This window comes from Phalacrocorax carbo, chromosome 1 (genome assembly GCF_963921805.1).
Source record: "Phalacrocorax carbo chromosome 1, bPhaCar2.1, whole genome shotgun sequence".
Taxonomy (NCBI): Eukaryota; Metazoa; Chordata; class Aves; order Suliformes; family Phalacrocoracidae; genus Phalacrocorax; species Phalacrocorax carbo.
The window spans coordinates 45,185,300-45,209,684 of record NC_087513.1 but is presented as its reverse complement, the minus strand read 5'-3'; the positions used below and the strand labels follow the sequence as shown (position 1 = coordinate 45,209,684).

At 35.9% G+C, this 24,385-nt stretch overlaps 1 protein-coding gene across 6 annotated transcripts in view; it reads left to right on the top strand.

Annotated features, from left to right (window-relative positions):
• Window positions 1-24,385, top strand: part of PPFIA2 (PTPRF interacting protein alpha 2) — a 347,812-nt gene that overhangs the window by 106,333 nt on the left and 217,094 nt on the right. For 3 of the 6 annotated variants that reach the window (XM_064450247.1, XM_064450238.1, XM_064450236.1), the window contains exon 1: window positions 1,139-1,551. The exons of the other annotated variants lie outside the window; for them this stretch is intronic. In XM_064450247.1, coding sequence (XP_064306317.1) covers window positions 1,471-1,551 — 81 coding nt within the window. In that variant the 5' untranslated portion in view covers window positions 1,139-1,470. Of the gene's footprint in view, window positions 1-1,138; window positions 1,552-24,385 lie in introns of those variants that run through there. 6 annotated transcript variants of the gene reach the window in all.

The window sequence follows — 24,385 nt, the reverse complement described above, 5'->3', positions numbered from 1 at the left end:
TGAGACATGACTAGATCTAAGAAGATTTTTTTCTCTTGGGCTTAAAAAATATGATTATTGTGGTATGCGCCACACTGCATACACATTTAAACAGACATCCCTGTATCTATCCCAACTCCTTTTGTAGTCATTTTACTTTAGAAGCTGTATTGTCTTCAGTTGCTAAAAGCATTACGATAAAACAAACAGAGGCAGCCTGGCAACTCACCAGGCTTTTAGATTTTTGACAAGTACCACTTCTTAAGTGGTTTCTCTGTCTCTCTTTTAAACCTTATGAATAAAATACAAAGTGCTTGACAGAACATGTAAAGTTCGTTTTCCAACCATTTTACATTTTTTTACTCTTTACTGAAACCCTACTTTTCAATTTTTGTAAATGGAACACTTATTTTTTGTTGCTAAAAGGTGTCAAGGTCTTTGAATATTAATTTCTTTAATGTTCAAATGATCTGTGTGTGAAGAAAAAAGACAATACTTTTTGGATGTTCAGTGCAGGTGTTCACAAGTGTTATTTACCTTAAAAAGTAACTTTTAAAGATATTGTGTATAGCTAATGAGCTAAGCTGTAGGTCTATAGCTTTGCGAAGCACGAGAAGACTCAGAATAAATTTCAACCTTATGCTTAGAAATATCAGGTAAACCTTTCCTAAAGAGAGATTCAGAGAGAGGATGAGAAAAAAGAATTGAAAGAGAAAAGAGAGGCTTGTAACATGTGTTATATTTAAACTGACTGTAGCTCTGTGAACAGTATCAAAAATATTTATTTCTCACTATTTGCAGTCTGTAGTAGCACCCAAAAATGAAGAAATACAAAAAATGTTAATTTGAAGAGCGGTACACTGTTTCTTTTATCTAGGCAAGACAGTCAAAACAAAAAAAACCCCACCTTCGTGTTATTTAAAGCAAGTTGGTATGTGTTAACATAGCTGTCAGCAACTGCAATGATAAAATTATCATTGTTATCAAATACAGCTATAAACTGAACACAAGGCATGCTTCAGGTTAGTCAGAAGAGGTCCTCTGTTTTTCACTGTGCGTGCTTGCTTGAAATGAAACTGTGTGTTATTGGTTAACTGGGATGCTTAGCATAATCACTTTGCAAGGCTGTGGTGGAGGGAGGTGATTATCGTTGAGAACAGATGGGCAGGTCCAAAGCATTGCCAGATTCTGCACAAGCTCCATGTACTGTAGGTTCTAGCTCTCTTTTCTTCGGCATTTCTACTTTTTATTCATTGTGCATATTTTAAAGGGCTAGTTGAGCCAGAGGTCAGGGAGGAATGACCTTACAGTTTAGCTCACAGATGTAGGAGTGGGGAATTCAAAGTGCTGTCACTGTACGTCTGAACGGATGGGGCAGACTGCATTTTGTACGATTGCCTCCCTAAATGTATGACAGGATTTATCTCCGAGCTTAGCGCTCTACTCTGCATCTGTAGCTCTCTGTGGATTGTATTGTGTGTGTGACCAGAAATGATATTCTCGGATATGAACGCTGTCTCTGCCTCTCCTAAAGTGCATCCTCCTAATGGGACCCGGTTTTATACTTTTCAGGTAAGTGAACTTTAATAAAACTGAAAGGATTTTTCTTGGTACTTAAACAATAGGTAAACTTTGAGTAAGAGTAGCTAATAGGTTAAGAAGCTTATGTGTTAATTAGTTTTGTATTGGTAGGAGAAAATATGTAAGAAATCAATATCATCACAGTAAGTTTGCTGCCTTAAAAGAATCAGCATGTAAATTGTTCCTAAACAAACAAAATTGCGTTCACAATGATTTTGCTATTGATTGTTTTTCCCAATAATATTATCATCTTACAAATCATTAGATTTATAGTTCCTTAGATGGACCACACTGTCTTTCTGTTTAGTTCAGATAAGCATTGTGCTGGCATTATCAGAAATTCCAAAGTCATATTATACAAAAAAATATTTTTAAAACTTTGTAAGTTGTGTCTTCTGGATTGTTTTTATATTAATCCTGAATGTAGTTTCTTCCTAGCTGACGCTTAATTTGATTCATGTGGATAGTAATCACATAGAACAGCAGAATCTATTGTCAGGATTATTAAGGTTCTCAGTTATAAGCCAGGTTTTGCCTCACTCAGGTAAATAAGCTTGTGTGCTTAGCTAAAGGTAAGAATTTAATATATGCTCTAAATCTAAAGTGGAAATCAGTCTAATTACAACCATCTTTCAGTAGCATTTAATTAAAAGAAATCTTCAGTGCCTTAGCTCTGGAAAACTATGTATTCCTACACTAAGATTTAACAATAATAAAAAAAACCCACAACCCCACTGCCCCAGCTGCTCCTTAGAGCACTCCAGCCCTGCAGGGCAATTCAAACACTCCGCTACTTAAAGTGGCAATAGCTTTTTCAGCTCAGCCTCTGATACAGTTAGGATTTAAATAACCTTTCCATTCCTAATTGTGTAACAATTTTGTCTTTTTTGTTGTTTTATGCTATTGTAAAGTGATGTCTTTAATATGTAATAAATCCTGTGTATACTACCCGAGCAAACAATCTGAGGCAAGTAAAAGTTGATCATAAAATGTATGGCAAAATTCTTTCACAAAATACAAGTACCCCATTCTTTGGGTCCAATAACTGCATTTCTTGACTTCTTTTAATCCATTGTTTTTAATTTTACTGTCTTACCCTTCTTACAGTGATGTCAAATGATAGTTGAGGGCTGTGCAGAAAGAGTGGCATCCTCCTAACAGTGACGATCTGCTGATCCTGGCAGTGATTCAGAGACATGAATGCCCCAGGCCTGTTCCTCTACAGCAGGACTACTTTTTTCACACACTGACATCTAAATATTCTGTACAGCCTCCTGTAGCTATGCTCTTAAACACAGTTCCTGACGTCAGGTATTCTTTCTGAGTGTGTCGAATTGAAAAAGTCACTAAAATTAGGTTGTTTGGTTGTGGTTCCAAATTGACTATTTTATTATATGGTACTTTATGAAAGTAAGCACTAACAATGAAGTATATAATTTTTTTACAGTATGTATTGTTGCTACTAGCAGTCTCTCTGATTACTGTAGACATTATCCCACATACAAAAAATTCTCTTTTAAAAATTATTTCTTCCTACTGATTTTTAAGAGGGGACAATAAATAAAAGGGAAATATAACTGAATTTCTTGTTGCATTCTGGATACTTTAATGAGCAATGTGGAGTTAAATGACTTCGGAATGTAAAGCTGCTAATTCAGGACAGTCTGTGTTTGTGTTCTAGAATGGCTTGGTGTTAACAGTGCTAAAAGAATCCCTGAAAAATTAAAGAAATTTGACTAAAGAAAGCCTATATTTCCCTGTGCTGCCCACTTTGAAATTATTTTTTCTATTTATTTGTTTATATATGTGCAATATAAAGAAAGATCTGTGAAGCAACTTTCCAGTTCTTGCCTTGGCTTCCTTTGTTGTTCCTTGCTTCCTAACATCTGACCACCATGTTCATGGTGTCTTCTTTTTCCCTCTTGAGTTAATTCAGTCTTTGTTTACAAACGTAATAATTGCTGAGAAGGACTTCATATGACTCTTGTAATTGCTTTGATCTGTTTTAAACTACTTTCATATTTTGCTTTCTTACGTGTTCTATTATTTCTGTATGTTACATTGTAATCTCTTTGAGAAAGAGAATCTCTTTCATTTAAATAGCTTGCAAAGTTACGGGACAGCTTAATGGCTCTTTGAAATATATATACTGGTATTTAACCTGAATGTGTGAAAACAATCCTGGGAAAGTGAATGTCTAGCATGTTTAAAACTGAACAAATACAAAAACTGTGAGATGAGGGCCTGGACTCTGACTGATGGAGGGTAACGAGTGATTAAGCTACTGAATTAACTATACATCGATGTAATGATTCAGCAGCTGAATTAATTGTCCATTGATTCAAAATCACAACATATTCATTCTTTCAGCAACAGAAATGGTACTGAAAGAAGCACAAAGCATGTGTGCAAGTTGTACCTTTATTATTATCATTTCAATGATGTTCTTCGGAAATAAGACCAAATTGGCCTCTACTGGCCAAGGAATCAGACTGGCTATACAGAGATGTATCTAGCAGAGCACCTGGGCTGGTGAGAACCATAATTAGTGGATATCTCTACAAGTTTTTGAGCATTTATTAGGATCTTCATCAAATGCTTTGAGTAGTCTGCTTTAAAATCAACTTTATAAAGTGTGTTCTCTTTGTAAGTGAGCATTACTTGAAATTAGAATTCTGCCATAACTTTCAAATTCAGGGATTTTTTTGCGTGATGAACTTTATTTTTAGTACATGAAAGTAACAAGGAATTTCTCCACAACTAATTCCAACATTTAAAATTATATTTTCACCTGCAATGACACTGGATGGATAAACGAGTTTTTTCATTTCCCCTTTCTCTTCCACTTCATTGTGTTTTATTAGCTACTTTAGTTTCCAGGATGCCTAGTGTTCAGAAGGAGTATTGAATTTGAAAATTACATTGATATCTGCAACTATCTAGAAGCTATGAAATTCCTAATACCTCTGTTCTGCTCAGGAAATCTGTCCTGAAATTCTGCAAATGTTAAAAGCGTGATTTGATTCAGTATATTTGCCGAACCACCTAATTAAAAGAAGCTTAAGCTTTGATCCCTAGACTATGCTTGATTAAAGCAATTAAAGTAGAAAAAAGTTATGAGAGGAGGTCATATAAAGAAGTTATACACTGTATGAAAGGAAGGAGTTGTAATGCTATTATGAACAAGGTTTAGTTTTACAATAACCAAGGCAATATCAAAGTCCAGTGCTTTGTATTTCAGTATCTCTGTTTCATCTCAGTTTGCTCATACCAACCTTGGCAGATCTCTGCAGCTATATAACAGAAAGCAGTGATTTTATTTCTTTTTGTCTTCAAGCTTGATAAAAAGATAGTATTTCTGCTACTCTATATGGATAAATTAGTTTGCCAGCAGTCCCACAGTGAGCATGTATCTTTCACGAACATTGTAAACAACAAAGTTCAAGTAGTAACGTTGCCTTGCTCTCTGGTTGGTCTTGTATTTCACTGTATTTAGTGGTTATTTGCATAAAGTAATGATACAAGTGGAAAAGGTTGGGTTAAAAAGGGGATATTTTAAACTTTGCTATTGGTTATAAAATGGGAAACATTAATGCACTGAAAAAATATTTTCTAATCAAGCTGCTTTTATGGACAACTTAAGGGCCATGAAGAAAAGCATATTCTATAAGAAATCCTAGATGCACTCACTAATTTGCCTATTAATTGCCATATTAATAGTTTAAATGAGCTGAATACTTACCCAGAACTTCTGTTTTATACTGTTTTGTAGTTTTAGTGTTTCAGTAATCCTATTGTTCTTTCATGTATCTTCTTATATGGAAATAGTAAATGAAACAAAAAGCCTCTCCTGTAAGAGAAAGTATCTTGTTAAAATTTATAATTGCACTTATTAGCATACATTTATCCTTAGGTTTTGCTTTGGGCGGGCACGCTATACTATGTTTAGTAGGCCATAACTTTTCGTTTTGACTGTTTTGTTGCCTCAGATATTGCTATACAATGTAATTTAATAGTAAAGACAATAGCTTTTGAGTTTCTACGCAGAAACCCCCAGTTCTATAAAAAAACTGGGTGATGAGGGTGGGTTATTAGATGCCTTATATCTGACCTGATCATTCGTACCACTACAAAATTCTTGTAAAATGTGTATTTGATGACTCTATTCCTACTCTATGCAGACTTAATTGCACATATAGAAAATATACTGTATATAACATGCAGAATAGGGCCAAAAATTTGTGTGTACTTTCAATGCTGTGTCACCAGGTCCACAGAACTGTGGAATCTGATCTTATCTTGAACCCTTCAGCTGGCCAAGCATGTGGGCAGCTCCTTCCAGCAACCCTCTGCCAAGCATGGGATTCCTCCCTTACTTTTGCCTGAAAGATTTTTCTCTTCTCACTTAATGCACTGTCACAGTACATTTTTTGCAAACATCATAGAAAAGTACTAGAGGCATGTTCTTTGTGGAAGCTGCAAGTCCATAGCCAGTAACTTGTATCAGTAATGGTAAACATCACTAAAAGGCCAACCATAACAGGAGTCAACTGAAAATTGGTGTTGTGTGAAAAAAGTTGCGGCACAGATCATGTAGGTTGTTGTAGACTTCAGAAGGTTTGCAAGCCATGATAATGAATATAAATAACAACAGTGACAGAAAGGCTGACAGGGAGGTGTGTTTAAAGACTTCCGACATGTTAACAGTGACAGAAGGTAGTAATGCTGGCCCAGTGCTTTACCCTGTAGCCAAAAAAAAAAAATCATTAAAAAGTCTGGGCAGTGTCAAAGGCAGGAGACAATAATAAAGTGATTTGCATTGCAAATAGTTTGGAAGTATTTATAACCATATAAGTGGGTTTTATATAATTTTGGTATTTAGGAATTTCAGAGGAATAGTGTGGGGAATATGCTTACAGGCTCTTTTACTCAGAAATAAATGACCAATGGCAATAGAAGCTGGTCTTACATTACAAGTGAGTGCTATTTATTCTTATTTACTATTATTATTCTGTGATATGTATTTTTATTGCCTGTTTTGTGAAGAACAAACTGAAAGCTTTTCTGCTCAGATACAGACATGTTAATGCAGTATTAATCCAAATGTACCCCAAAATATTGATGTGGTCTGTATTCAAACAATTATAAAATTTTGAAGAGAAATATTTAAAAATTTTATGCATTAAAACATGTCACGCCAAAAAAACTTTCAAGAAGTTTAATCTGGTACTGCTGGTTTTTGGGTTTTTTTTTTTGTTGGGTTTTTTTTTTTTGGTAGAATGGAGAAAACTGTAAGCATTTGTTAATCAGTGCAGCTATACTGACAAGTAGTAGGTTTAATCATTTTACCAAGTTGGTGAGAATGTGGCACTTGGACTCCAAAAATGGAACAGAATTATTCAGGCTGACAGGAAAATAAGAACATCATCTAAGTGTTCAGATAAAAAGCCCTAGAACTGTGTTGTTGTGAAGTATTTCATGTAATGTGCCTTAAGTATCTAGAGAAATAATATTGTTTCAACGAGGATTTTTTTGCATAATTCTGTTGTGCCAGAGAATTGTGATTTGTGGCCGTCAGAACTCATGAAAGACAATGTCCTCACCACCAGCAATCCTGTCCACACCCATGACACAGGCAGTATCTTTGAAAAGCTACTTTTTTCTGGTTAGCTTCTGAGTTTTAGCTGGAATAGTGCTGAAAGCTGCCCCAACTGCCACCACATCCCCTCTTCCTGCTTAAAAATCAGTAGCTCTGCATGGCCTGACATTTTCGATATTTTTTTTCCCAGCCAGTCAATAAAATGGTCTGGTAGTTTTTATGAATCTGCCGTTCTGCATGCAGTGATCTGGGAAGGGTGACTTGACTGAATGTTAACTGACTGTTTTGATCTATGGATACATTTGCATCCTCCTCTGGGTGGAAACACACCTTGCTTAAGGAGGAAATGAGAAACATTATGGTTCTAATTTAAGTCTAATTGCCATAAATTTAGTAGTGGAAATCAGGAAAACTAATCCTTCTCCCCAAAAGCCACAGATGAAACTAAACATAGGCACAAACACAGACATATGCTTTCCAAAAAACAGTTAAAAAATAATCGAGCATAGAAGGATCCTGTCTATAGTATTTTTCAGTGGTAGAGACTTAGTAAATTATGTTATTTACTCAAAAAATATGATGATTAGAGTAAGCAAAGAATACAGGACCTTAAAATACATACATAAAACAAAACAGAAAGAGCTTAAAGACTTCGTGTCTTAAGTCAACATTCATGGCAATTTTTCTTTTGCTTATCATACAGAACTATTTTTTTCCACATAATAGCATTTTTTCATGTGTTGAAACTGAACAGTAACCAAGCAGAGCAGTCAATGTATCTTTTTCAAGCAGAATTCCTGTTCTTCAGAGTGTGGCTGATTCTACTTTGCAAAGTAATGAAGTAGAGTCAGAAAGTATCTTTCCTTTTTCTGCCAGAAGCACTGGGGCTAAAACAGAGGTGCTGTTTCTTTTGCAGCTGAGTGTATGTGACCAAAAAAACTGGGGAACAGTAGGAGGAATAGCAGCAACAGGAGTGCTTTCCTCCCATTCCAGAAATAGGACCATGGTACAGTTTCTGAATCATAGCTAGAAACCATGTTTCTGGCTCAATTTCAGAAGTGCCTTCAGTGTTGGATTCTGAACCTGGGCTTCTTTTACCATAACTTGTATAGAAAATAAAACTAGAGGAAGAAATGTACTAGTATTTTCCAGAATAGTAAGAATACTAAGGATTATCACACAATAATGTGTGTTGATTTGATACTGGTTGGCCCATTCTCTTAACTGAACCCAAGCTGCGTCAAGTAAGACAGCAGAATGCTTGGATAATAAGCTTTCCTTATAGGGAAAAAAATGGAACAATATAGGCATAGCCTGTTCTGAGAGCACAGATTGTGTCTCTGTAGATGGGTGTCCTGAACATCCTGTATAAATCGAGATTATAACCTATTTGAAATGGCATGGTTTTTCCCTTGATGAATATTACCAATCTTGCTATGCAGCACTGCTGAAGCTTTCCCATCCCTGCCTGGGAGGACAGTAATTTGCTGATTTAATCGTACATTTCAAATATATTCCTAGTAGTTGTCTAAGATCTAGATCATACTGCCTCCTCCTTGATTTTGTACACATTGGACCAAGTAGAGGACAGTACCACTTGCTGGTATTTAGTAAAAGAGGATGTTTGGTCAGGAAGTTTTTAGTGCTTTCCTGGCTAGATTTTAGTACTGTGTATAACTTCAAAATTCTTCTCAGTATAGCTTTTACTGTCTGAAAGCCTGAATTAGTTAGCTACAAGAACATAGATGTAGCCCTCTACATCAGCTGATAAGCCTGTGCTAATTAGATCTCCTTCAAGAGCTGGAGATACTGTATATCAGCACTTAAAATTTTTTTTGTTTTGTTTTGAGAAAGGTATAGTCTAGAGAAAGATACAGTTGCATAGAAACAATTCATTAGACTTGGAAAAATATAAGTAAATGGAATTAGTATAATTACTAACTAACTGTCATGGTTTAGCCCCGGTCATCAACTAAGCACCACACAGCCACTTGCTCACCCTCCCCACTGTCCCAGTGGGATGGGGGAGAGAAGCAGAAGAGTAAAAGTGAGTAGTAATGAAAAGGAAAACAATGAGAGAGCAAGAGAGAAACAAAACCCAGGAAAAACAAGTGATGCAATTGCTCACCACCCGCCAACCGATGCCCATCCCATCCCCACGCAGCGGTCGGTGCCTCCTAGCCAAGTTCCCACAGTTTATATACTGAGCATGATGTCATATGGTATGGAATATGCCTCTGGCCAGTTTGGGTCAGCTGTCCTGGCTGTGTCCCCTCCCAGCTTCTTGTGCACCTGGCAGAGCACGGGGAGCTGAAAAGTTCTTGATTTAGTGTAAGCACTGCTTAGCAACAAGTAAAACATCAGCGTGTTATCAACATTATTCTCATGCTAAATGCAAAACACAGCACTAAATCAGCTACTAGGAAGAAAATTAACTCTATCCCAGCCGAAACCAGGACACTATCACAGTATTCACTTTATTTTGTCCTCAGTCTTTTTGTACATATTTCATAAATTTGTAAGGCAAGAGGATCTGTTGCTTGCCTGTTATTCATGTTAATGTCATATAACATTATTCAATGTTATGTCATAGCATTTACTCATATAGTCTTCATTATCAACAGCATCAGCTGATGATATTGAGAGGTGGGTGATCTACCTGCAGATTTCTTCTTTTTCTTACATTTGTCTTAAGGCAAGGAAAAAAGTGGGTGAAGACAGACAATGCAAAATACTTGGCATATTGAACTGTCCTATGATTGAAGGCAAGCAATAAAGTTCATGATTTTAATGGTTTTTAAGAAGTTGAGATGTGAGTAAACTTTTTTGCTGAGGAACTTATTAGCCTATAGTTACGTCTATTTTTGGTAAATTACTGTGATAGAAGCATTAAAGTAAACAGTCCAATTTTACCTTTATTCATAGGTTGTATTTTCATTTTGAATGGAGTAGTGTAAATATATATCACAAGATTTTTAATACCAAATCTCTTAGTAGTGATTTCAGTAAATAAATTTTATTTCACCTCATCTATTCCTGTCTAGTTCAATATTCAGTTGGCAGTTATGCTTAGCATAACATTTATGGAAGGCTGAGGCTAGGATTGTTTTGAAGTGACAGCTGACATAATTCATGTGATACTGTGATTCACTCAAATATGTAAATAAATGAGAAAAATATGGAACCAGTATTTCCACTGAAAGAATTAGAATTACTGATTCATGGAAATTTAAGTGATCTGTTTATATTTTTTCACTAGGAGGAATTATACAGTTTCACATGACTAAGAGTGCTTGTTCCTGTGAAATGTGTTATTTCTAGTGATAGGTCTAACAAAGCATAAGTTGATTTTATATATTTTTTTGTAATTAAATATTCTAATGCTGCATGCATGGTGGTGGCACAGTGTGAGGAATGACTTTGTCTATGCTATCAGCTGGTACAATGTTGGTTCTGAGCAAAGCCAGATTGGTAAAGAGATGCCAGTGGCACTGTAAATACAATGAGGGTGTGACTCCATGTGGAGGTACGCTTGAGCTATAAGCCTAACCAAGGTGTAAGGGAAGTTACTTGATCTGGATTCCTGTGCTTATGTCTCCATTAGTAAGTAGTGTGGCAGAATAAAAGTTAATCTCTAGATCAAAGGAGGAGGATCTGATGTCTGTGTCATCCACTTTTGGGGACCAGATGTGTTGTTCTGGAATAGGTCTAGTCTGGTCCAGCTGGCTGAATGTCCACGAATGGATGGAAAGCATTAGATACACTCTCAGACATCATCTTTCATTTCATCCAGGAGGGATCCCGTTCAGACACTCTGAAATCACTTCATGATGAAAAGCAAAGCAAGTTGAGACAACAGGGACATTTGCTTCAGACCTCCTGAAGCAAACTAAAACACTAATGTAGACTTGATTTCTGTAATGGCAGGCTCTGATAAACAGCATTTCAGAATAAGGCCCAAGTTCTGTAAGTCCCAAATCGTATTACGGGAAAGCGTATTCCTCAGAAGGAGTCCAAAAAGATAAGCCTCTCTATGTTGAGATAATCTTTGTTAATATAACTGTATTGAAAAAGTCTATGTTGACTCTCTAATGTCATACAGTCATTTCAGATGAATCTTTTCAAGGCATGCTATTTGCAGTGTGTTTTATTATAGTCCTAGGGCTCCATTAGTAAAATAAATATTATGAGGAGAAAATTAATATTAGAATGTTATATTTCTTAGCAAATAAAAAAGTATTAATGTACCGTTTTGATGAAGCAAAGAGATTTTTTGACATCAAGTTATGGAAACCTCTATTCTTTACTATACCTCTATATTCATAGTAGGCAGGCAGAAAATTATTTCAGGTTAGTAACTGAGTCTCTGTTTCATGTAGTTGGGAACCTGAATTCTGGATTGGCTCAGTGGATGGATTTGATGTATCTTGTAAGGTTTGAAAACATATATGGCCTCTGTTGGTCTGAAGCTTTGGATGGCTTGGCTAGCACTGTGATGAACAGTGGAGCATAAAGCTAAATATCTGCTGAACTCTGCTCAGCAAAAGAATGAAATTAGTAACTTACACTATACACACACACCCCCCATCTATTGCTTGAAATAAAGCTGTCAACATCAACCTTTGAGCTTCAAATAAAGATCTGACAGTAGTGTGTATGTTCATCTCCTCAGACTGGGAACATTGTAGCTTGCTTGAGGTGGCCTGTGAATTTTCAGCTGGTTACTAAAAGAGACCAAAAGGTTTTTAAAGTTTGAATAAACCAACAGGTGATAATAAAACCAAATTTGGAATTCTCCATCAGCTTCCAGTTTAGTATCGGAAGAAACAACCCTGTCTCCTTTCACCAGGTATAATAGTCACCATCATGTTTCTCACATACATAAAACTAACACAGCTCACAAATACAAGTGAATGAGGAAAGAATGAGCAGTTTTGAAACAATCTCAGAGAGATGATCAGGAGTAGTTTGTTGTGTGTTTGTTTCTTTGTTTTAAGTTTCAGATAGTGGTATAAAACGCAGTTCATTTAACCAAACTATGAATCAAGGAGCCAAGGAAAAGTTCAGGTCAGTAGTGAGCACAACTAAAAGTTACCCACTAAGCTAAAGAATATGTCAATTCCACATAAATCGTCCCTCAAGAGACATTACTTCTTATTTCTATTTTTAAACAAACACACGCAAAGCTTCTTTACAGATATAATTTGTAAGAGGTTTATGAGAATTCCTAGAGGTATGATGGGAAGCTGTAATGGGTTCATTATGGAGGAGTATTGCTTTGAATTACTTCTTGGAGTTGGATTGCTGGCAAGTAGTTGAATAGCTATCCTCTTTTAATCAAACTAATTTTGGAAGCATCAGTCATGGTTTTTAGTTAAAGCTTCATTGGGTTTTGCGTTTACCATAGTATAATCGTGTTTGGTACTCAGTATGGCTTTTTTTCCTCTCTCTCTCAGAAGTCACTATTTGTTGTTACGTCCGTTTGTGTAGTAAGAAATCAAAGCATAAAAGATACATTGAGATATTTTCTACTGTGTTCCTTTTTTCTAAGGGTGACTCGGTGAATATTGTGTAGAATACAGCTGCTATTGAATGCAGTAGAAACAAATATCTTTTCTTCCAATGCTGTGCTCTTCAACAGCACAGCACGTCTTTGGTGACTAGAAGACAGACAACACTTACAATAACTAATATAAAAGCCTGTCTCAGTTTGTAGGTACCCTGAAGGAACTCTTGCTTTTGCAGAGCACTGTCACTAAAGAAGTCATATCCGAAGTCATTACTGAGTCTCAGCTTTGTCAATATTCACTATTCACTGGTGCTGATTCCAGTTTTCCAAAGGAACTTTAGAAAAGTGATCTTACCTTTCATTGGCTCTCTAAAATAAAACTGATGCAAAAATCTGCCTTGGTCAAGTAACAGAATTCATGCGGTTTTTGTGTAACAAATAAGTCCAGCAGTATTTTAAATAAATGAGCATTTGTTTTCTCCTGACAAGGTGAAAGTCGTAGTTTTCATACCATTTTGCTTTTACACTCTCACTACCAGCATTTCAGACCCAACCGCACACTACTTAGTTAACTGCACCTTTGGCATTTGTGGAACTAGATCTCCTGAGGGTGATGTCCCATGTCACTAGAATTGTAACATATTTTGGCTATTTACATATTAATAAATATATATACTTTTTACATTTAGCCTGATATTAAAAAAATCCTAGTCTGTTTTTGCTATCTATTAAAGATACCTTTAATTGGTTTCTTTATGTAGTTCTTCAAAACTTTTATTATGTGAGTTTCTAAAAACACCAAGCTTTGTGGTGAAGTTCCCCAATAATCATAATTTTTAGCCTGCTCTCTTATAGGGCATTTTGTTTTAATAATTTCAAGTTACAGTTTAAAGCCATACACTTTTGGTCAGGTATTAGTATGCAGTTGTTGCCAAGGACCATTTTGGGAGTTAGACAGCAGATAGGCCAAATAGCCTTTATGCAGAATTACATTCTTAATCTCAGAGTAAATTACCAGGGACCATGGGGGGGGGGGGGGGAAACCCCACCAAAAAAAACCAAACCAACAAACTGAAACAGAAACAACCAACAACAAAACGATTGTTGGATGTTTCTCACAGTTCCCCACTTCCTTTCTTACTCTTCCAGGAACAGCAATATATAGCAACACTTCACAGACTGCATCTTGCTTCTTTATTCTGAGCAGCACAACTCCATTGGAGGTTTGTGGTTCAGGACAAGTTTCATCTTCTCTCTCACCTTTGGCTTGTGAGGAGGTTCTTAACAGGTCTCTGAAACCAACTCTCCTTCCATTACACATGATTTTTCAATATTGATAGACTATTTATAGAGGGAAGCTTAGACCTCAGGAAGCGTGACAGTATCAGTAATGTATTGATGTCAAATTTGATCTCTAATCTTTGTAAAACAACAGCTGAGAGACTAGTAAATTTTTGTATCCAACAAGTGGACTATTTTGTTAGATTATCTAATTTTAAATGCCCTTCCCTCTTAATCTGGGGGTCTTCTACTTAGAATACTTATGTGTAATAATTTTTAAGTGTGACTGCTAGAAGTGGAAAATAAAGGAAATAAATATATTCTCCCCTTTAGTCTATATTTTGCTGCAATTTGCATCAGCTCTTTGCTTTCTTGTAAAAACAGAGAAATCTGATGTGCATTGAAGTCTTCTAACACCAGCTCCTGGTCCTGTTTGAGTCTCATTGATATTCATTGGAATATACTGAAAAGTTTTCTAAACAGCTCTGTACCCATAGTCCCCTGATTTGTGGGCACGGGCTTCTTTAATTCAAAAAATATGCTAAGGAAATGTGGTGGCATGATCCTGAAAATAGGCAGTATTAGATCTAATGGTTACACGTTTAGGTTGATTCTTATCTCTAAACTAAAACAAATGTGATTTTGTCTCTTCAAACAACTAATACTTTCTGGAGAAAGAGCAGTTTGCACTCTTCTAGCCAATCAGAACCACCAAATTAAATTATCATGACTCCAGCGTGGTCTGTGACTCTGTCTCTAGGGTAACAGTGGTGGACTTTACTAGAACTATTGTATATCTAGTGTTTTATAAGCATTTAAGGAGAAAAGGAAATTCAGAAGTTCAGAGGAAATGCTCATGAGAAAACATGTGCTCTTATTGATCCATCTCTTAAAATGAACGTTAAAGGGGGAGTTAGCTGTCCATTTCTGATGTAAAATCAATTGTTATAGTAACTTAATAAAGATCCCAGCTCTGCAAAAAAAAGTAAAAGAATATAAATCTCCCCTCTCTGTATGACAGAGCATTGATTTCAAGGGAGTTATTCCTTACCCATGACTGTAAGCATCTGTGTATCTTCATGGGACCAAATCCTGTCTGCCTTGTAAATTTGCTATCTATATAACTTAAGCGAAAAATGATATGTCAAGTTAAGTGAAATCAGGAAGATTCTTATTTTATCAACTCTCAGGTACTTTTTTAGAGAAGTGGTGCTTGCACATGTACCTGTAGCTCAGTTTGCAAGTCACTATGCTTAGTAGCATAGTGAAACATTGCTAATTTCAAATACTTCCTGCTTTCATTGCAGGACTTGTCTGCTATTTTAATTGTTTGGGGTTTTTTTCCTGAACTACCATCATGATGCTGTGAAACTTCAATGCAAGTGTTTTGGAGCAGTTTCTAGGTCAATGGTAAATTAATCCATTTATGCCTCAAGAGCATTGACTTTTTAAAATAATATATTTTTTGGATTTTAATTTAAACCATATGGAGTAGATCAGTACTTCCAGCATGTTTGTGTGTAGATATTGTAGAAGATAGGGGTTTTTCTGACATGTATTCTGAAAAACCTTTACCTGCAAAATTTGGTAAGTGCACTTGAGAAATCTTTCTTATGGCAGTACTTACACGGTCACTTTTTCACTGGAATATTTTTCCCCAGTAATTATACGTAAACTAAATATATATACATTAATTTGAATATGTGCATGTGTGCCTAAATATATATATATCACTATAAAAAATAGCACTTTGGAATCTGATATAAATGGCAGGACATCAGAAATCTTTGGAGCACTAAAATAATTCTTTAGGGGTTTTTTGGTCATTTTGATGGATTTCAGCAGTCAGAGTTTAAAAATATCTCTGAGAAAGCACGAGCTCCACAGCTGTCCTTAGCTGTCACAGACCACTTAAGTGTGGTGTTGAGTATTATTTAATTACTGACACTATTCATAAAAAATTTTGGGTTTTTGCAGACAAATTTGAGGGTATGGCAATCTAGTCTTGCTTTGCATAGGTGCAATCAGCTAAAGGCTTATTGTGTGATCTCTGATTAAAATAACACAGTAATAAACTTCTAATGTCCTGATGGAAGTGCAACTGAAGTCACTGGAATAGAGTGCAGGACAGGAGCTTAGCCTTGAATGCTGGACTCTGTCATACTGCTAATCCTGTGGGTAGGAATATGATATATGTGAAATGCCTGCACAGTTCAGGATCTGCTTTCCACATTCTGTGACCTGTTGGGAGCTCTGTAAATAGAACTTTTTTATTCCTCAGCTTTCTGACTGCTTTCACAATATCACTGGGTAAGGCTGTATAGAAAACCGGGGAAGAGAAAGAGCTTACTTTCTACTTCTCCAGAAAAGAATGCACTGTCCAGGCAATTGTTTCTCATCATTTATTACCTGGATGAAGCAACCTTGAGGCTTTTACTGCTTGGAGGCTCCTGACCCTAAGGAAGCTGGGGAAAGTCAGCATATAGTAGGGACTGGCAGTTCACACCTTTGCATGTTTCCTCTCTGTGATTCATTCATAGAATGCCAGGTTTCAGAAAACTGCCTTTGAATACTTGCTTTCAGGTTCAGGAAAAAAACCTATTAGTTGATCACCCATCAATGACGAATTATTTCAGAGCTGTGAGGTGAGGATCCAAGGGCCAGATGCAGAGGGTGATATTGGCATGACCCTCATTTTGGCTCACAGCTTTCACTAGAAAGGTAGGGATGCCATTGTATCTAAGTCTAAAGCTGCAATTAAGCGACAGAGAGAAAATTTGTATTAAGAATACAATTAAGCACCTGTAAAACTTGAACATCACATTTAGCCTATCTTTTTTTTCCCCAAAGGTAGCCACAACAAGGGAATGAGGTATGTTGGCCAACACAGTTCCCTCCATAAATGCGTCAAACACCAAATGTGTTTGCTTTTGGCAAGTCAGCGTTTATGAAATCATCCCTGTTCAGCAAACAAAAACTTAACAAATCTGCTAGATCTGTGCAATTGAACAAAGGGCTAGCGGTAGGTCTTTTAAAGAACACCAGTTCTTGTAAGAGGAAGAATTTAGAGACATGAATCATTTTTATTAAAGAGAGGATTTTACCAAGGAGGCAATGAGCATTCGTTTTGATCTTGAGAAGCTTAAGTGAGAAGGACTCATAGCGTGGTTGAAGAATATACTGGAAGCTTTCCTATGGCAGCTGCAGCATGTGAGATCCAAATCACAAATTGGATTGCATTTCTCTCACACACAAAAAAGGATATGGATATTTTCAAATTTAAGTCCCACTCATTTCGTGTACCAGCTGCTTTATCACCATTTAGTCTCCTTTTATTCCACTTCAGTTCTGATATAGTTACAGTTCTTTTAACATCTCATTGAACATGACAAAAATATACATTGAGATAGCAGCTGAGTATACAGTATGGTATGACTGGATGGTATAATCTACTAAAGGAATAATAAAAACGTTTTCATTCCATATGTTCTGCATATTTGGGAAAACCAGACATGTTAGCTCTGATTTTTCACCTCACATTTGCATGAAACCAGTGTAAGAGTGGAAAGTCAAACCCATTATTTTCTTCCACTTAATTTCTTCAAGATAACAGTGTTATATTACTTCCTGGCAGGGTTTAATTAACAGCTCTGGAGATTTTTCCTAAACTAAGGTTTGAGATTCTTCAGAAAACTCAACTGTGAATTTATCTGACCAGGAGAAAGCTGGCAGGCTTGTTGTCATCATTATTTTATTTACAGTGTATATATGTGTTTGTGCATGAAGTGTGAGAGTTAAAATAATTTCAATTATATGTACAATTTTTATAAATGGGTGAGCACAGCAAAGATACATTTTTTGCAAAGTGAAGGTACAATTCCACTTTTTCTCTTTTCAGAAACAAATTTGGATTGGAAATCAAGGGAAACAGAGATTCCCTCCCTTTGTCTGTGTTTTGGGGTCCTCTGAGAACTCACCTTTCTAATATAAAAGTTTCACATTCACTTTCAGGGCAAGGTTCATCTCACTTGATATTCAATATCTGTATGGTGAAGCTCTACCCAGACTTCTAAACCTACTTGCAATTCCACCAACCTCTTTTCTGTGTACTGTATAAAGATGTAAACTACTCTAAAAGCACCTGTCTCTAAGATTTTGAGGGCAGCTGAGGATGGTTATCTTTGACTTTTTACGTGCTGATTTTTGGTCAGAACAAACTTACCTGCAAAGCCTTAAGAGTGAATATTTGTTTTGTTTTTAAACTTAGCTCATATTGTTACATTTTCAAAATTTAAGGAGGTGTAGGTTATTCTTGATAAAAATTTAGTGTGTGTGTTCACTGTATACTTACTTGAAGGAAACCAAATCTGAATATGAAAAATGTATATTCTAATCACCTTCTGAAAAAAATAGATAAAGATAAGCTGATAGCTCAGCTAGATGTTTGGTTGTCTGATCCTTTCTTACATGACATTATTTTAGAGAATAGGATATAAACATGGAAAAATGGCTTTGTGTTACCGAAATAAGCACCATTCACTGATTTTTATATCAAATATTATGTATCTAACCATGATAAGACCGGGGTTTCCAGTGAGGAGCAGATGTAGATCAATCTTTCTTTAAAGAACACATCTAAAAATACTGTGTTTACTCTCATTTGTAGTAGAATTGGTTGTGCTTTCAAATTTGAATACTCTCTCCACGATATGTTTACTTTGCTTACATTCCTGAAGGAAATCTCTGTCTGTTTAATATTCAAAATAGTTTTGATATAATCCTATCTGTCAAGAATTCAGAGAGCAAAACAAAATGAATTATGTCAAAGTTTTCATATTCAGAGATCAATCCTGACTTAATAAATAATGGTATAGTGAGCTTTATAAGAACCATATATTAAAATTATCAGCTCTGTTAGATGCTATATGATCCTTTTTGGATAAAAACAGGTTCTATAGCGGTCAATTTTAAGAAGTCAGAGAGTCTAAGGGAAACCTTGTTCAATTTTTGTACATATTGTCTAATCTTGACATCAGACATCAACTCTAGGTAAAATGAAACCTTTCTGCTTCATTAAAGGACTACACTCTGGTTTGTAAGAAGAAAAGTTAGACATATTAGTGATGAATTCAATGGAATTTTTCACTTTTCTAAAGTGATGAAGAGATATTTCTGAAGTAAATTCTTCTGAAGTAATGATCTATTGAACAAACAATATATAAGGAGCTGTTTGATAATGGAAAATGAACATTACCTCTCTTATTAAACTGTAATTGTAAAAATAATTGTAGATTTCACCATGCAGTGTGGCTGAAAGTTAAAATCTACGCTAATTTGCTCTTTTCTGCCATCCTATTTGATTTCATACTCAGATCCATGAGAGGAAGAAGTAGTAAATTCTACAAGCACGTCCATCAAATAAAAAGCATACATCAGGCATAACATATTGAGAAGCAACTTTCCTTTTGTCCTCTGGCTCTGAAAAATAAGCTTTTCCTTAAGTAGAAGTAGAAAGGCCAAAGAACTGCAGCTTTTTTTTTCACTATTTCAAGCCATCTGTGATGGTCATAGCACTGATCTACAGCAGTTTATGAACACTATGACCTGTATAGTAAGGTAATATATGCATGGGTCTACTAGGTTCTTGAAACCTTTAATGATTTGGTTCTAGAGCAGTGTAGTTAGGCAGTGTGTAGCAAAAAATTGCAATGGCTTTGGGTAAGCAGCTGCCTGGAAAATATTTTATCAGGTCTAGGAGATTATGACTCTTCTCTGAAGATACCAACTCTGTATAACTGTAGTGTCTAAGGTCTTCTACTGAATCTAGAAACAACAAATTAGTAAAGAAGTTAGGGAGTTCCTATCTAGAGAAGGAGAACTGGTCAGTGATTGCCACAGAGTAAAAAACAACATTGACCCCAGATTTTCCAAGTCTGAGATTATACAGGTCTAGTAATACTTTAGATGAGAAAATATATTATTTCTCTTTTTTTTTTTGTCATTAATGTTGTACTTTTTTTCAATATCTCAGATATTTAAAAAGTCCTGTATTTCAAATGAGCTGCTTTCAGTGTGTCCAGGTGGCCAAAAGGCCCACAACATCCTGGATTGTATCAGGAATAGTGTGGCCAGCAGGAGCCGGAAAGTGATCGTGCCCCTGTGCTTGGCACTGGTGAGGCCGTACCTCAAATATTGTGTCAGTTTTGGGCCCCTCAGTACAAGAAGGGCATCGAGATGCTGGAGTGTGTCCAGAGAAGGGCAACAAAGTTGGTGAAGGGTCTGGAGAGCAAGTGTTTTGAGGAGTGGCTGAGGGAACTGGGATTGTTTAGCCTAGAAAAAAAGAAGGCTGAGGGGAGACCTTATCACTCTCTACAACTACCTGAAAGGAGGTTGTAGCGAGGCAGGGGTCGGTCTCTTCTGCCTAGTAACAAGTGACAGGATGAGAGGAAATGGCCTCAAGCTGCGCCAGGGGAAGTTTAGGTTGGATATTAAGAAAAACTTCTTCACCGAAAGGGTTGTCAGGCATTGGAACAGGCTGCCCAGGGAGGTGGTAGAGTCTCCGTCCCTGGAGATATTTAAAAGAAGGGTAGACGTGGTGCTTGAGGATATGGTTCAGTGGTGGACTTGGCAGTGATAGGTTAGTGGTTGGACTTGATGATCTTGGGGGTCTTTTCCAACCTTAACGATTCTATGATTCTATGATTTAATCGAATTTTCTAGGATCTGCTGGTTGAATATTGATGCAGAAGGTGCCACAGTCCGTTAACCAAGGATGACTTCTAGAGGCACAGAAAATGCCACTTATTCTCAAAGGGGTTCTGTGGCATTTATCTTCCCAAATATCAGGTGGCTACAAATCTCCATTGCTTAAAGCCAAAACTCTGTGAGACCCATATAAGACAGAAGGAAGTGCAGCTTTTTTTGTAGATAAAATATAATCTTTACCTTCAGCATGGAGTGGCAGTGCTTGAAGAGTCACTTCAGGGGCTAATTAGACATGTAGCACGTGACACTCTTTAGTTCACAAATACAGTTTAGTCCCATATAAAAATCAAGCATCTTGAAAATGGTTAAAAACTGAACAGGATCTGCCACGATATCAAATGTTTCTTCTCAACATGCTAAAGAGAAAAGACAAATTCATCAGTGTCATTATCTAGGATTTTTTCCCAAGCTAGCAGGTAAATCTTTTTCTTTAATGTACTTTGGAAAACATTTAAAGAAGTTGTTTTGTAGAAAACCGTAAACATGGAGAACGGGGGCTCCAAAACAAAATAATCATCTGTTCTTGCAAAGCAGGTATTGAAGTAGAATGATTTTTTGTAGACCCACAAATCCAAGAAACAGTATTTATCGCAGCCTCTAGCAGAACAGATGGAACTCTGTGCTTCTCAACTTGCTAATTAAACACAAATTAAATCTTGTTTCATGTGAGCTATTGTTTGTCTTTCTCTTTCTTTGTTCAGAGCAGTGACAAGAAGGCATATAATTCTCTTTACTTTCCCCCTCCTCTTTTCTTGCTTCTGCCCACCCCATGTGCTGATTTCCTTAAGAAAAGCTAAAATTTTGCATATGATCTTTCTATTTTTTTTAAAGGGATAGAAGGGTAAAACACTTTAAGAAACTTAAGCTTCCCTCATAGCCTAAAAATTGATGATATTCTTGTGCTTTGTGGGGTAGAAAGAACATTTCCATTCAAAGTCCTGCTGTGGTAATAATACTGAGAGTTTTACCACCTGCAATGTAAGGGTAGCTCTGTTGCAAATATTCAGAATGAACAACTTGTGAGCCGACCTTTTCTGTCTCTCAAACGAAGGATTAATGATAAAGGCTGGCAAGTCTTGTTCAGATTGTCAGTGTTTTCAAAGACTATGAGCCCCCAAAGCTTTGCCACTTTTGTGGAGCTTACTCACTGTGTAAGTGACATATTACACAATAAAATACTGCTTTATAGGAAGGCTGATGGAAATATATAAGATAAATTACTTCCTTACAACTGCTTCTGAATATTTTTAATATAAAATTTTATATGAGACTGTATAAATATATTCTGTGATTTAGTACCCTATGAATTATTTGTTATTGAATTTTAATCAAATACACATTAAAGTATATAGTATCTTTATGCTTTTTATGAAAATAAATATTATATTCTGGTGTAATTATCTTTTTATTTTAAAATTATAAAGCTTTAAGGGTTAACTATTTCAGTCTTAGAAATGCTGGAATTTGATGGCAGTATTGTATCTAAACTATAAAATGTATGAGAGTCCTTGGCTGACATAGACCGTAGCTGCAGAGGTCCACAAATATATCATCCTGTTAATCCAATGATATATTTCCTTTAAAAAAACGTTCATTGTACTACTATTTAGAGTTGTTGGAAATTAGCAATACTAAAGGTATGATTTAAAAACAAATAAGGGTTCTCTAACTTTCCCCATAATCATGCAGAACCTCTATTTCCAATATTCCTACAACACTAAACATATGCTTGGTTGGAGGTATTAGAAATGATCCTTGTTGTTTGCCCTTGCCGTGGTGCATTTTTGAGTATCAGATTAAATATCCTATCTGTAATCTTTCTAGAGTGAAAATTGCAACTGATTTAAGTGAGTGGACCTAAGAGATCCAAAATAGGCTCTTTTTAAAGTGTCAGCTAGTACTGTTTTAAGACAATAACACCAAATAGATAAGACATTAAGCTAACAAAGCTACATTTAATTTAGTTTCCCTGTTACTGTTTTATAGGATCTTAAAATGCTACGGAATGTAATTTTCACAGTTTTTCTATATATTAAATATTATAAAAGCATATTTATATATAATATTATTTAAAATAATTAAAATTTGTATAGTATTTGTATACTGCCATTTATCAAAAGCATTTAGGTTTTTTATCCTATGTTCTATATCAGAAACAGAGTTCTATCAAAATTGTATTTCAAATGATCATTTTTTTAAAAAAATTAATATCTCAAAATATTTTGCATTATTCATGTACAGAAAGATTAACAGTGTCTTTCAAAATACACTACATAATATTAGCTAAGTGTGCCGAACTTTTACAAACTTTTCTGCTGCAGAAATGGAAACAACACTTCGTTGTGTGGCGTGTGGTGTGTCTCCTTTGTGAAGAACCCAAAAATGCTTGCCACTGGTCAGTGGGTTGAGCAATACTTTTGGTATCAGACACTTTCCAGAAGCTGTGAAGATGTGATTGCTACAGTATCTCTGTCACCAATTACAGTTCAAGTTTATTTGCTGGTAGAAGAATTTTTCATATAGCTAAGGGCAGTTCAGGTCACAAGTGGAAGATTTTTTTTTTCAAGGAAAGCAAATGTTAACATTGGTTGGACTTGATGATCTTAACAGTCTTTTCCAACCTAAATAATTCTGTGATTCTATGATAAAGTAAAGGGTCAAACTTCATGTTTTTCTTAAAGAGGCTGACTTCATGAGTCAGTTAAATTGAACCACTGAGCTGCAATCCTGAAAGTCTGTTACGAACCTCTCATACAGACTCAGGCAATTTACTTGACCTTCCTTTTCCTTCATTCTGCAGGTGTAAAATGGGATTAAAATGGCCTTTTCCTCCTCCTTTGATCATCTAATATGTTTAAATCGAAGATACGAGGGGAAGAGAGTAAGGCCATTGGCCACATGTCTTTCTCTATTGCTTTAAATGCCCCAGTTTTCATTTAGAAACAACTTGTGATTAGCCTTCCTGAGACATTTTCCCACCATGTACTAGAAGCAAAGATGCAATTAGCATAGCTGCTGCAGCTAGATGTCCATCAAGATGAGAAAGAGAGGCAGGGAGAAACTGAGGACAGGACCAAACTGCTTCACAGAGACCTGATGGCCCCAAATTATCTCCAATAGTCTGGTTTTGGTGACTTTTGGAGCACTCTCTTAACCTGGAGTCAGGAGAAGTAGGTGGGTTGGCTGTTGAGCAAGTATTGTTCTTCATATGAATGGTGCTTTACTTTGAAATACCTGTAGAATTTTTGCAATTTGCAAATAAAGTGTGCTTCCTCTCTTACAAATGTAACAACCTACTTTAATGGTACTAAGAAAACTGTTTTTAACTTCTCACTTGGCTTTTAAGCACCATCATAATTAACGATAGTAGAAGTTTGCCTAAATAAAGACTAAATACATGCTAAAAAGAACCTGTGGACTTGTCCTGTGTTCTATTTTTAAGAAAATAAACTTTACATTCAAATTCAAATCCGTTCTTGGTTTTTTAAATGCTACGCATTTAAATTTTAAGATATTCTCCTTTTTATTTTGACATAATTTTTCTAGTAACATGCCATCTAATATATGCATGAAAAAAATTACTGTCTTAGCAATAGTATTAGGTTTTGCATTTCTTGAGGTTTTTTGTATTTCTTTTGAAACATAAGTAAGAAAAACAAAAAAAAAAGTTT